This window comes from Ornithorhynchus anatinus, chromosome 20, assembly GCF_004115215.2.
Source record: "Ornithorhynchus anatinus isolate Pmale09 chromosome 20, mOrnAna1.pri.v4, whole genome shotgun sequence".
Lineage (NCBI taxonomy): Eukaryota > Metazoa > Chordata > Mammalia > Monotremata > Ornithorhynchidae > Ornithorhynchus > Ornithorhynchus anatinus.
In genome coordinates, this window is record NC_041747.1 from 444,873 (window position 1) to 457,137 (window position 12,265).

General features: G+C 49.2%; 1 protein-coding gene across 3 annotated transcripts in view; it reads right to left on the reverse strand.

The window, feature by feature from the left end:
• The window catches only part of XPO4 (exportin 4), a 58,108-nt gene that overhangs the window by 6,759 nt on the left and 39,084 nt on the right, over window positions 1-12,265 (reverse strand). For all 3 annotated transcript variants that reach the window (XM_029048028.2, XM_029048030.1, XM_039914892.1), the window contains exons 10-19: window positions 11,194-11,370; window positions 10,277-10,419; window positions 9,635-9,780; window positions 8,421-8,598; window positions 7,790-7,949; window positions 5,526-5,695; window positions 4,406-4,580; window positions 3,174-3,467; window positions 1,504-1,684; window positions 486-604 (exon numbers count right to left, since the gene is read on the reverse strand). In XM_029048028.2, the coding sequence (XP_028903861.1) occupies window positions 486-604; window positions 1,504-1,684; window positions 3,174-3,467; window positions 4,406-4,580; window positions 5,526-5,695; window positions 7,790-7,949; window positions 8,421-8,598; window positions 9,635-9,780; window positions 10,277-10,419; window positions 11,194-11,370 (1,743 nt within the window). The remainder of the gene's footprint in view (window positions 1-485; window positions 605-1,503; window positions 1,685-3,173; window positions 3,468-4,405; window positions 4,581-5,525; window positions 5,696-7,789; window positions 7,950-8,420; window positions 8,599-9,634; window positions 9,781-10,276; window positions 10,420-11,193; window positions 11,371-12,265) is intronic.

The window sequence follows — 12,265 nt, forward strand, 5'->3', positions numbered from 1 at the left end:
ATGTTTAAGCAAACCTCTGAGTCTGAAGAATTAGGGATGATTTATTTTCTTGCTTACATATTTCCACCGTGAAGGAAGGAGGAGCCAAGAGAGCTCTGTTTGGACCAGCAGATACCTATGCCCCATCAGGAGCAGAGACCAACCCTACCTGGGCACAACCTCCTGCTCCTGAATGGTTGGAGCATGGCAGTGGCTTTTGTGCAAATTCAATCTGCTTTCTGGGGATTCCCCCGACAGGCATGCCCAGTGCCAGGCCAGACCCAATATATTTTAAATTGCTTCTGCCACCAAAAAAAAAAAAAAGTTGATTTTAAGGGTGAATTTGAGAAAAATGCATGCAGGAAAAATCAACTACCCATCTAGTATTTAATGTCTTCCACGTTTACACACCGCAGGATGGATCCCCATTGAGACATTCATCTTTAAACATTTTACTTTGCTGACGAAAAAGCCAGGCTAGAGGGTCCGGGAGTCCCTCCCCTTACCTTCAGAAGATCTTGGGACATCAAGGGAAGGACCAGGTTCACACCGTACAAAACCACATCAGCTGCCGATACTGATCTGTCGGCCGCTTGCCCTGGCTCGTGTCCTCGAAAAACTTCATCTGGAAAAGTAGCAAAGATAGCAAATTTGGACCCTCATCTTCCCAGGAGATGAGATGAGACAGGGGGTTGTGCCTCTCCCACCTGACCCAGTCCAATATTTTCAGCTCTTCTGGGCCCAGGATGGGGTAGGGGGGTTGAGGTGGGGAATACCACGGGAGAGCATCTTGAGCTGTTTCTCTCTGTCTGGGGAAGCTGGAGAGCAGGGCCGAGCTGGTGAGGGGATCTAGGGGAAGGCCAGAAGAAGGAGGGGATGGCAGGGGAAAATGGAGGCTCACTGCCAATTCAAGGCTTAGCCTTGAAATGTGGAAGGCTGAATGAAAGAGCAAGAGCACTCAAAATTGGTTTCTGTAATTCATTTCCCTATCCATTCTCTACCCCAACAAAATTTCGATATACAATTTGCCTTTTTATCCAGAAATCTCGACGTGGGTTCTAATCCCGGCTCCGCCACCTGCCTGCTGTGTGACCTTGGGCAAGCCACTTAACTTCTCTGTGCCTCAGTTACCTCATCTGTAAAATGGGGATTAAGACTGTGAGCCTCACGAGGGACAACCTGATTACCCTGTATCTACCCCAGCGCTTAGTACAGTGCTTGGCACACAGTAAGCGCTTAACAAATACCATAATTATTATCACTATTATCAACCTGGCTACAAGCACATCGTTCCCCAAGAGTCCTGGGGAGGACTCCTCAATATTGGAATCAACATTATTTTGCCTCGTCTTTTAGAAGAGACTGCCAAGCGTCCTCCATGTGCACAGTTTAGAAACGGCTCACAGGTGACGCACCGGGCTGTCATCTTCACACCCAGAGGGTCCGGCTGGGGCAGATACACAGCTCAACCCCTGCCCGGGGCCACCCAGACCAACCCGGGCTCTGGTCAGGCGGCACCTGCACCTGTATCGCTGAAGTCTATGAACTCTTTGGAGAGGAGGTTGGTGAGAAGCTCCATGATGAGCAGCAGGTCCTGGTACTGCTCCTCCTCGGCGGTGACTTCGAGCCGCTGCCGCCCGACACTATTCTTGGAGTAGACTTGGAGTAGGGTCAGGCAGGCCTCATAAAGGTTCATCGCTTTGGTCTGGGAGAGAGTAAAGAGCCAGACAAGATGTGACGGTTCATCCTGGGTCCTGCCTAGGAAGAGATGCTCATGCAGGGCTGGACCCTGAAGGCTCAGTGATAAGGTAAGGGATATGACAGGAACCCCCGGATCAGGCTGAGAACCTAGGTGGAACCTGCATGGAGTGGGATGGGCTCTAAAGACATTCTTTGGAGGGAGGGAATGTGGGAGGAGGATGCCGGCATCCCAGCTCAGGGCCGGAGAAGACCTGCGGCCAAACTGCCCAAGAAGAGTTCTGCAATGTGCTGGACCCTAGGTGGTGTAAGCCAGAGATCACGATCATTGGCTGGAATGCAAGGAACGTTTAAGACTGTCAAGTTCTCGTTTCAACCAAGTCTTCTTAGAAAGGGATTTGGAGGCTTTTTAAAAATCCAGCCAATGGCACGCACCATGGAGGAAAAAGCCGAGGCCTCAGAGGAACCTGTGATCACTAGCATTCACCCAAAGACCTTAAAGCGATTTCCCTATGCCAACAGGCTCAGCAGATCAACTAATAAGGGCCAAATGAAATGATTAAGATTTCCACTACTGAATCCAATGAGGGATGGAATTAAGTGCTTCCTATGCACTAAAACAGTGTGCTATGCACTGGGGCAGATATACCAAAATCAGATCAAATGCAGTCCTATTCCCTCACTCTGCTCGCAGCCTAAGAGGGGTGGAAAGCAGGTATTTTATGCCTATTTTACAGATGAGGAAATGGAGATGCAGAGAGGTTGAGTGATTTGCCCAAAGTCCCATGGCAGGGCAGAGATTAGAACTGTGGATAACACAACCACAAAATGGCAAAAACTGTAAATCAGGTACACAGAAGACACGGGAACTAGTTAGGGAAAGGAAGGATCCATCCTAACACTACCAATCCTGCCTGTTCAGTCACCACCTGGGACTAACATCAGAAAGCAGTTACTTTTGGACAGGTTCTTCAGCCCTAACCAAGAAATGTAATATCAGAAGTCTGTAACCTAACAAAATGCAGTGATTTATAGCTGCAGATCCATTCTACGTTTTACGAAGAGAGTGCAAAACAGTTTCTCATCCAGGTTCACAGACTGTGTCTGACAATACATAAAATCACTTAGAGAGTTTTCCAAAGAAAAATGTAGGAAAGGTTCCTACTTGAGCCTTCACTCTTCAGGTTCTGCTGTACTGGGATCCTGTTAAGTAATTTTATTTTGTGGCCATTTTGGGTGGATAAATAGATGATAGGGGCCCCAAAATAGTTTTCTATCTTGGGGCAGCAACCTAGAACTTTATCACGACTTTTTGGGGTGCGGGGGGGACGGGACGGGACTGAGAATTGGGGAGAGGGAATCACACTCATTTGCTAAAATGCATTTTCCATCCAGAGGCCCAAACAATGTGAGACTTCTTGTCCTCTACTGCTACTATCCTCTCCCAAGTATATAGTTCAGTAGGAACTCAGTAAATGCTTCTGATGGTGGTTTACCTCTCCAAGATAGCATATCTGTTTATGTGCAACTTCCACAAACACCTCTATGATGAGATTCACAGTCTCTGGGGTGTTTTTGTAAACCTCCATGAGCCCGATGCAGTTGTTCAGGAAATCCATCAAAAAGTTGAAGAGAATGGCCACATTGTCGATCTGTGTGGCCTCAGCAATGCCACAGAGGGCTTCCAGCGTGGCCGTGATTTCCTGCTTCACCTCTTCCTGCTGGCAGATTTGCTGGAAGTTTTCTTGGTTTATTACATTCAGGAACCGTTGTTGAAGCGGCTGAAGAACCTACGGAAAAGGCATGAGATCCTGGAAAACTCCTCCCAGCACACACCCACCTTCACACACCTCTCGTGGCCCAACCCAATCGGCTGTCCATTCCGAACAGATGTTTTTAGAAATGGAAAAATCAGGCTGGGAACTAATCGTGGCTCTCGCCGGACCCCTTCTGCGAGTTAGTACGTCAAGCCCATGGCAACTCCTGAAACATGCCCATTAGCTCAGGTTGGAACACTGGTTAATGGACTGAGCTCGATCCTCCGCTCAGTCGAGGCTAGGTTTAGTAAGCCCCCCAGGAATGCGAGGACAACAGGGGCATTTCAGGCTCCCTCCCACCTTAAGTCTCACTGAGGTGGGCGCGTGGTGCGGGGAGAGGAGAGAGGAAAGAGCATGTGCAGGGAGTCAGAGGACCTGGGTCCTGATCACGGTTCCTCCATTTACCTGCTATATGACCCTGGGCAAGTCACTTCACTTCTCTGTGCCTCAATTTCCTCAGCTGTAAAATGGGGACTCAATACCCATTGTTCCTCTTAAGACTGAGAGTCCTCTACAGGATAGAGATTGTGTTTGACTTGGATTATCTTGTACCCTGGTACTTAGTACAGTGCCTGGCACTGTTGTTCCAGGAGAGCAGCATCCCAGACCAAAACGGCCTCCACCGTGAACAGAAGAGACTCAGTTTGGGGCATGTTTGTCAGCAAGTGTAACCACACTTCTCCTCTGGGGACAGAGGCTCTTTTCTGCTTGCTGCTCCTCCTCTTTCCCCTAGGTTACCAGGGCAGCTGAAGGACGCTTCGTTCTACCCAACGTAGTGCTTGATGGGCCTGCCTGGGAACGGGGAAGCTGGGCACATCACCCGAACCCTGGCTGATCAGTCATTTTTAAAGCAGGTCTAAGCTGAAGTCTCGTTTCTGGGAAGGATGGGGTATTAGTGAAGGAAGTGTTACCTCTGTCCAGTATTGTTGCTTAGTATCTGTGTCCATGTGTGCAAAGCCTCCCAAGACCAGCGCCTTCATCAGCGTTCTCTGCACAGAGCTAGACAGGAAATGGAGCGGGGGGCTTCGACGTGCAAACTGCTTAGCCAGGTTCCACCAGTTCTCACACTGGATGACTAAGTTCGCCCTAAAGAATGACACGGCATGTTTCGACGCACATGTCCCGTACCATACACATCCCAGCGCACGCACTACAAACGGCCACTTGCAACCCCAGAAACTGCTGTTACCCTCGCCCTAGCACTTAGCTCAGTGCTCCGCACTTGGCTGCTGATTGGTAAATACCACTGGGGTTGGTAGCATGCTGATCTTGCATTGGGTGCTTCAGTCTCAGGCTCTTCTATAGTAAATCACAACCATCTCCTCTCAGGAGCAGAAAGGAGGAATCAAACAAAACTGACAGGTAAATTTGAAGGGCTGCCTTCATCACTTCACACATACCCTGAATCTTCATGGCCCGAGAGAGCCAGGCCTGGGTGGGCCAAGAAGAAATAAGCCTCGTGTGAGGAGGATGGTGGGGCCCAAGCCGGTCACACCTGGACCTGTGGCGTGGAGCCGGAATCTCCCCATCCCATCCCCCAGAACAGGAAAGGAGCCGGGATGAGCCCATCCAGCCGTCCACTCAGACAGCTTGGGAAATGTTTTGGAGCTATGGTGGCTGTTGGGAGAGCCCCGTGATGTTTCCAGTCTGGAGTCACTGCCCACCAAGGCCCCCTCAGGCGGCAACAGGTCCAGTTCAGCATCTGTCCTGGGTCATTGCTGGTGCCAGAGAAGAGGAGATGATGGCAAGGCAGCAGAGAAATATTCACTTCCGCCCTCCTCTCCTCCACCCCTTGCCAACCCGTCCCTGGAACTGCCCACCACCTGTTCCTTTTATTTCCTTGTCTCCCCTTCTCACTTGCCTTTAGTTTACAACTGTACCCGAAAAAGATGTTGGCAGCTATGAACTGGATAGGTGCCTTTGGAGCCAAGTACGTGGTATCCAGAAGTCCCCTGACTACAGAAACACGGTGTTTGGGGGACAGAAGACCCTAGTGAGGACCTTCTGTGCTGTCTTTATGGCGGCACTCACCTTTCTCTCCTTTCCACCAGTGTCACCAGCAACTGCACAGTGTCATTGGCAAGATCCTGCTCACTGCTCCACACGGCCAGGTTGCTGATCACCTTTTCCAAGAGATAGCCAACAACCCACTGAGAGCCCTCCGTGTCGGTGCCAAAAGCCGTGTTAAACGGCAGACTTATCTTGGGGAAAGCCAAACAGAGATCGTCAGTACATACAGCTGAAGAGTGTCACCAGAACATCAGCTCTAACAGAGGAAATGAGCACCTCATAACACTTTGTTTTACAATGTCTTGGCATATCTACCACTCTCTCCAGAACAGTGGGGATGGGTGAGATCTGGACAACAGAAATCCAGACACGTGAAAGTCCCATTGAGCTAATGGAATGCAGGAGCAACTGTTGAATCCGTATGAGGGCTGAGGACTTCCAGCAATCTTACAAAGCCCGTCAACTCCGAATGCGTGTGAAGTGATCGGAAGCCTGCTGGCATGACGACAGCACAGGTAAGCTCGTGACCAGATAAACTGAAGCTTCGGGCACAAGAAGCTGGATTCATGAGGCTGCAATATGGTTTTAGCAGCTGCCAATAGGGGGTGGCTCTATTTTCGTTTGTTTTGGAGGGAGGGGGGTGTCACCGGAGACTACCCCTTGTATCACTGCTTTGTTCAACATTCGCATTTCCTAATATTAACAGTAATAACAATTGCGGTATTTGTTAAAAGCTTACTATATGCCAAGCATGGTACTAAGCGCTGGGGCAAATACAAGATAATCGGGTCGGAAACAGTCCCTGTCCCCAAGGTGTGAGGAAACTGAGGCAGAGAAAAGTTGGATGACTTGTCCAAGGTCACAGAGCACGCAAGGGGCATGCCTACTACCTGCAACAGCTGGACTGTGGGTCCAGGGGAGAGTGTGCAGCTCTGGCATCGGAGGCTGGTGTCCAGGCACAGCACTGCTTGCAGAGTAATAGGTGCTGGGATTGTGCGATTCCTGGTCAAGAACCTCCCAGAGTTCACCACTCTACCAGAGGGTAAGCTTCTGGGAGGTGAGCAACAAGTCTTGGTGTATCTGCTGTACTTCTCAAGCACCTTGGTGCCCTGCACTCATTGAGCGCTCCAAAGATCGCAGTGCTACTTCTGCTGCTGTTGTTATTATAGGGGGCTCCAGGAGATGGCTGGGCGGGCAGGCAGGCCCAGCATTGGCACCAGGCTGCGTTCATTTGACCCACCAATGGGCCCAGCAGGTCAGGCACCATGGCACCCTTTGTATCATGCTGTGCGCCTGGTTTCCCATTTGCCCGCTGCACTCTGTGCCTCATGGGTACCTGCCTGGCAAGAACAGGAGTGTGGGTGACCCTGTCTGAATCGATTAGGTGCTGGTTGGCGGCCCTGAAGTATCAGGGCCAAAGTTGGCCCATTGGCCTAACCAGAGACTTCCTCATTGCTGGGGGGTGGGGCGCTGTGCTGGGTGCTAGATTTATGTTCAGAGGGGGCTGATGGGATAGCATGTGGGCAGGGAACAAACATGTCTACCAACTCTCTCCTCTCCCAAGCCCTCAGTACAGTGCTCTGCACACAGTAAGCACTCAATAAATTCCAGTGATTGATTGAAGGTCAAGGACTGGCCAGGAAAGGTCTGATGAGATTTTCTTAGGCGGGAAGACGTACGGCTTGGCAGGGCAGAGGGAGAAGGCTTCCCTTGTAGTGGAATGGATTATCTTCCATCTACCCCAGAGTTTCGTGCAGAGCACAAAGTAAGTGCTTAACTAATAGTGCAATTATAATCATTATGAGATAGCACTGTGGAAAAAAGTAAAAAAGCACTAAGCATATTCAACCTATTTTGTATGCACAAATAAACACCTTACAAGATTCTTCATCAACCCTCCTTATCCCCATTGACACCTACCATGGTCCTTCCTCAAGGGTATCCTTGGCCAAATACCCTCATACTATACAATCTTTGAGCACACATTCTCAAAGGAAACTAAGGAAAAGCAGAGTTTACTATATTTCTTTCAGGGCTGCTATGTTATTTCTGTTTGAATGAAACTGCACAAGAAAATGCCGACCTCTAAGCCAAGCCTATCACTAGGGAAACAGCCTTAGCGGAGAAGCAAGAAGCAGAGCAGGGTGAAAAGAGCTGACATGAAAATAACTCCTCAAGGCCTCAGTATGAGAAGAGCTCAAGAGGCAAATAAAGCTGGCTTCCACCACAATAACTGCCCACAGCCCCACAATCTCGTAGCAGTTTACACCATTAGGTAATCTGACCTGATCATACAGCTTCTCGTCCACCAGAAGGTAGGTCTTTGCCCATCGTTTCAGGAACCAAACGATATCTTTGCCCATTTGTGGACTTAGTAGATGAGTTAGATCTGCTCTTATTGCTCGAGATTCAACTTCTGAAGCTCTTAGAATGGCAGATAATAACCTGGAGGCGCAAAGAGAAGTTTAATCATTCCTTTACATGGATTCTTCCTGACCTACTGTTTTCAAAATTGTTCTTGTGTTTTTTTCACTTTCTCAAGATATAGCTGGTGAATGAAGAAAAATTCCTCTCAGCGGGATGTACGTGTACATGCTGTCAGACATTCCTGACAAGGAAGCAGGAAGAGGTAAAGAAAATAATGGGGAAAGAGAAGAACAGAGGAAGGGAGGGAGCGGGAAAGAGAAAGGAGAAGGGAAGGCAGAGGGAGGGAGAGGGTAAGAGGTAGGGAAAGAGAGAAAGACGGGAAAGGAGAAGAGGAGGAAGGTAGAGACCTTACAAAGGAACACAGCATTTGTGTGCCCTTACAAAAGGAGGCTTTCTGTAGTACAGTGCTACTTGCCTCAAGAAATGACTGTAGGCTCCACTCAGGCTGATGGTAATAATCTAACCGAGTCAGAAACGCAGCACCATTACCTAATTACAGAGTCCGTTCTGTTGCACCCAGGGATGGAGGAGGCCTTCTCCCCTGGAGAGCCCAGTATTTGCAGGGTTGTGTTGATATCCACCTCGGTTGAATGCTTAATGGAATATTCCATGATTTCCGGAGGTATTAGCGGGGTCTCTCCCTGAGTATCGTCAGCTAAGAGGTAGCCTTCAAAAGCAGAAGGGAAAGAAAGTGAAACACGGTTTTCTATTCACACCTACCTTTTACAACCGAAATCATCAGTGACATTACAGAGGGAAGACAGCAGACATTCTGGATTAATTCTTTGATGACGAAAATCACAGTAAACCTCACTCCAACAAGGGGCATTATAGATGATCCGAGGCCATTTTAATTCAAATGTGGCTGTCGAGACTAAAGTCTTGTCAGAATAAATGCCCTCAAGGGTATATGCCCACTCCCTTTTAAACACCCTGCCTGCAAATATTTTTGTGTCTGTCTTCCCCCATTAGAGTACAAACTGCATGTGGACAGAGAATGCATCCCTCTCTTATTCTGAACTTCCCAATCAGTGCTCTGATCCAAGCAGGCATTCAAATAAATGCTGCCACCACTATTAAATTCTTCTTTCATATCTTGAGAAGCTTCAAGAGAAGCAACGTGGCCTAGTGGAAAGAACACAGGTCTGGGAGTCAGAGGACCCAGGTTCTAAACCTGGCTTTGCCATCTGTCTGCTGTGTGATCATGGCCAGTCACTTTGCTTCTCTGTGCCTCAGTTTCCTCTGTAATATGGGGATTGAATCCTACTACCTCCTACTTAAGCCTGTGAGTCGACGTGGACAAGGACTGGGTCCAGGCTGATTATCTTGTATCTACTGTATACCCCAGCAGTTAGTACAGTACTTGGCACATAGTAAGAACTTAAGTTCCACCATAACTTTCTCAAGTAAAATGAAAATTAAATACCCTAGTACTAATTTCCTCACCAAACGTGCGTCTGCAAAACTGCATCGAAGAACAAATTAGGTTCCATTACTTTATAAGGCAAAATATACAAAGATTTTGGCATACCTGGCTCGCCAATGATAGAAAGTCTAAAACTCCACTGCTCTGAAGGGGGTTTAATTAGCCGAGTGAACGGAAAAGAAATAGGAGCACGAGTGACTTGGGTGGTGAATGTCCATTCGTAAACCGCTGAGGGGCTGAAATGGACGGCTCGATGGGAGAGGTGCCCACAACTCACCTGTGACTAAAATCAGCCAGTGAATATCTTCGTACAGGTCATCTAGCACTTTGTTGTCTACGGCGGCGGAGCCAGGGGAGGCAAGCAACTGCTGCTGGTGTCTCTGCAACTGGCCATGAAGCCTCGTCACTCTGTCCTCCAACAAGCTGGAAGAGTGGGAAGGAGAGACAGAGAGAGAGAGAGAGAGAGATTCCGCCGTCGGGATGGAAACATTCAGATTTCAGTAGTTGGGTGTGTAATGGATCAGAATGACAGCGGGGATTCCAAATGGGGTTAAATCAATGTCTCTATTTTAATATAAAGCTAGACACACACCCACACAATTTATAATCACCAAGTCTTCACACGGGGAGCAGTTGACGATGGGCTTTGGAGAGGAGGTTTTCAAGGGGTAATTTTATTACATGGGTCAATCCCATTCTCGTACCATGGTTTCCAAAACACCTCTGCCATCTATCCTGCTGTGCCTGGGCTCCAAGTGTGTGTGCCAGGGTGTGCACATGTGAGCATGTTTCTCTCCACTTGTCCCAGGGTGCTGGAAAACGGGGCGGGGGTGGTTAGGCCCCGAGACACGGAAGTACTCTTCGGGGACCTGGGAGCAGAGAGACTTTGCTCCCTGGAGATGTTCTGGACTGTGTGTACCTTGTAAGAAGAGGTATACAGTGTTCTGCAGCGATTCTTCCTAGCATGCCCACACTGGCTAGTTGGTCAGAAAACTGGTCTCGGTCATCTTCCTGAAGCTCACTTATTTCTTCTTCCTCGCGGGAGGCCACACCATTGGCAGTCTATCGGCAGGTGGAACAAATGGAGAATTATGAGTTACAGTTGAGGCTGCCTCATCCGGTGTGCTGGGGGCAATGGAGGGGCCCGTTTAGACGAACAACTGCTTAGTCCCTCTGGGCTGCCCGGGGAGCCACTCCAAGGAAGGGGCTTGGCCCGGACTAAAGAAGACCAGGGGGTGCCACATGGTTAGGATCGACATGGCTCTGGAACCTGGTGGCCCAAGCTGGGGAGCAGTCCTACAAGCTGCTCCAGATCAAGATGTCCCAGCTCCCAGCCCTCCTCGCCAAACCCAGATCGAAAGGCCGTCGGATGCCAGATGGGGACTGGCACCCGGCACCCTGGAGAAGTCAGGAGGCCTCGGTGCTGCTGGCCATGCCAGTGGGCTCAAAGTTGGGGATCACTTAGCCACCGCTGCCAACTGCAAACGCCAAGAGGGAGTGTTACTTGAGAAACATGGGCCCTGCAGGCAGTACTGCATATAAACCAGAACAGTGAAAGCTCAAGTAAACTGCACGCTTTGGAAATTTACATGCGATACTTCTCAGAATGTCCCTACCCTCACCGTCCCTACTTCTCGCCCAAGAAGCTTCCGATCTCTGCCGTTCTTCACTTCCGGTCTCCATGCCTTGCTCTGGTATGGTGACAGCAAGACTCCCAGGTGAGAGCAGCTATCATTTTAGCAGCAATTTCGACACAAGGGCCTCTGCGGCACTCCGCATGTCCACTACACAGCACCAACACTCTGCCCCAGAAGCCTCCCACCTTAAAGAACTTACCAGGTTCCGAGTCCCATCTGGGGCTGCTAGGTGGCACTGAATATACGAATTGAAAACCTGCACCGCATGCTGGGTAAAGAAGCCTTTATGGAAATGCTTGTCATCTTGAACCAAAGTCAGCCAGGATTCCAGCAATTTGTCATATGCTTCCATGTACACCATGTCATCCTTGTCGAGCTGAGAGAGATGGAGAGAAATGGGGAGGCGGTTAGGAAGGGGGGACATGCCCATAAGAAATGCCCCCAGAAGTGAAGCTCTCTGTATAGGTAGCATTTATTAAGGCTGTTCTGGAGTAGTCCATCAATGTCAGCAAGGCAAAATTTCACACCAAATATGTTTGAAATACACAGGTGCTATTTTAAAGTTCAATAGTATTCATTCATTCAATAGTATTTATTGAGCGCTTACTATGTGCAGAGCACTGTACTAAGCGCTTGGGATGAACAAGTCGGCAACAGATAGAGACAGTCCCTGCCGTTTGACGGGCTTACAGTCTAATCGGGGGAGACGGACAGACAAGAACAATGGCACTAAACAGCGTCAAGGGGAAGAACATCTCGTAAAAACCGATGGCAACTAAATAGAATCAAGGCGATGTACAATTCATTAACAAAATAAATAGGGTAACGAAAATATATACAGTTGAGTGGACGAGTACGGTGCTGTGGGGATGGGAAGGGAGAGGTGGAGGAGCAGAGGGAAAAGGGGAAAATGAGGCTTTAGCTGCGGAGAGGTAAAGGGGGGATGGCAGAGGGAGTAGAGGGGGAAGAGGAGCTCAGTCTGGGAAGGCCTCTTGGAGGAGGTGATTTTTAAGTAAGGTTTTGAAGAGGGAAAGAGAATCAGTTTGGCGGAGGTGAGGAGGTTCAAACTTTTCATTTTGTTCCCAGGCTGTGATCTTCAACTAGCTAATTTTATGACCAAAAATGGACACTAATCCAAGAGTAGCAGCAGCAGAAAGCACACGGGGCAGACTCCGGTGGGGAGGAGAGCAGGAGAGAAAGGCTGTGGATGTGACCGGAGGACAGCGGCAGCCGAGGGGAGGATGGATATCTTGGGCCCCTGCCCCTGGCAG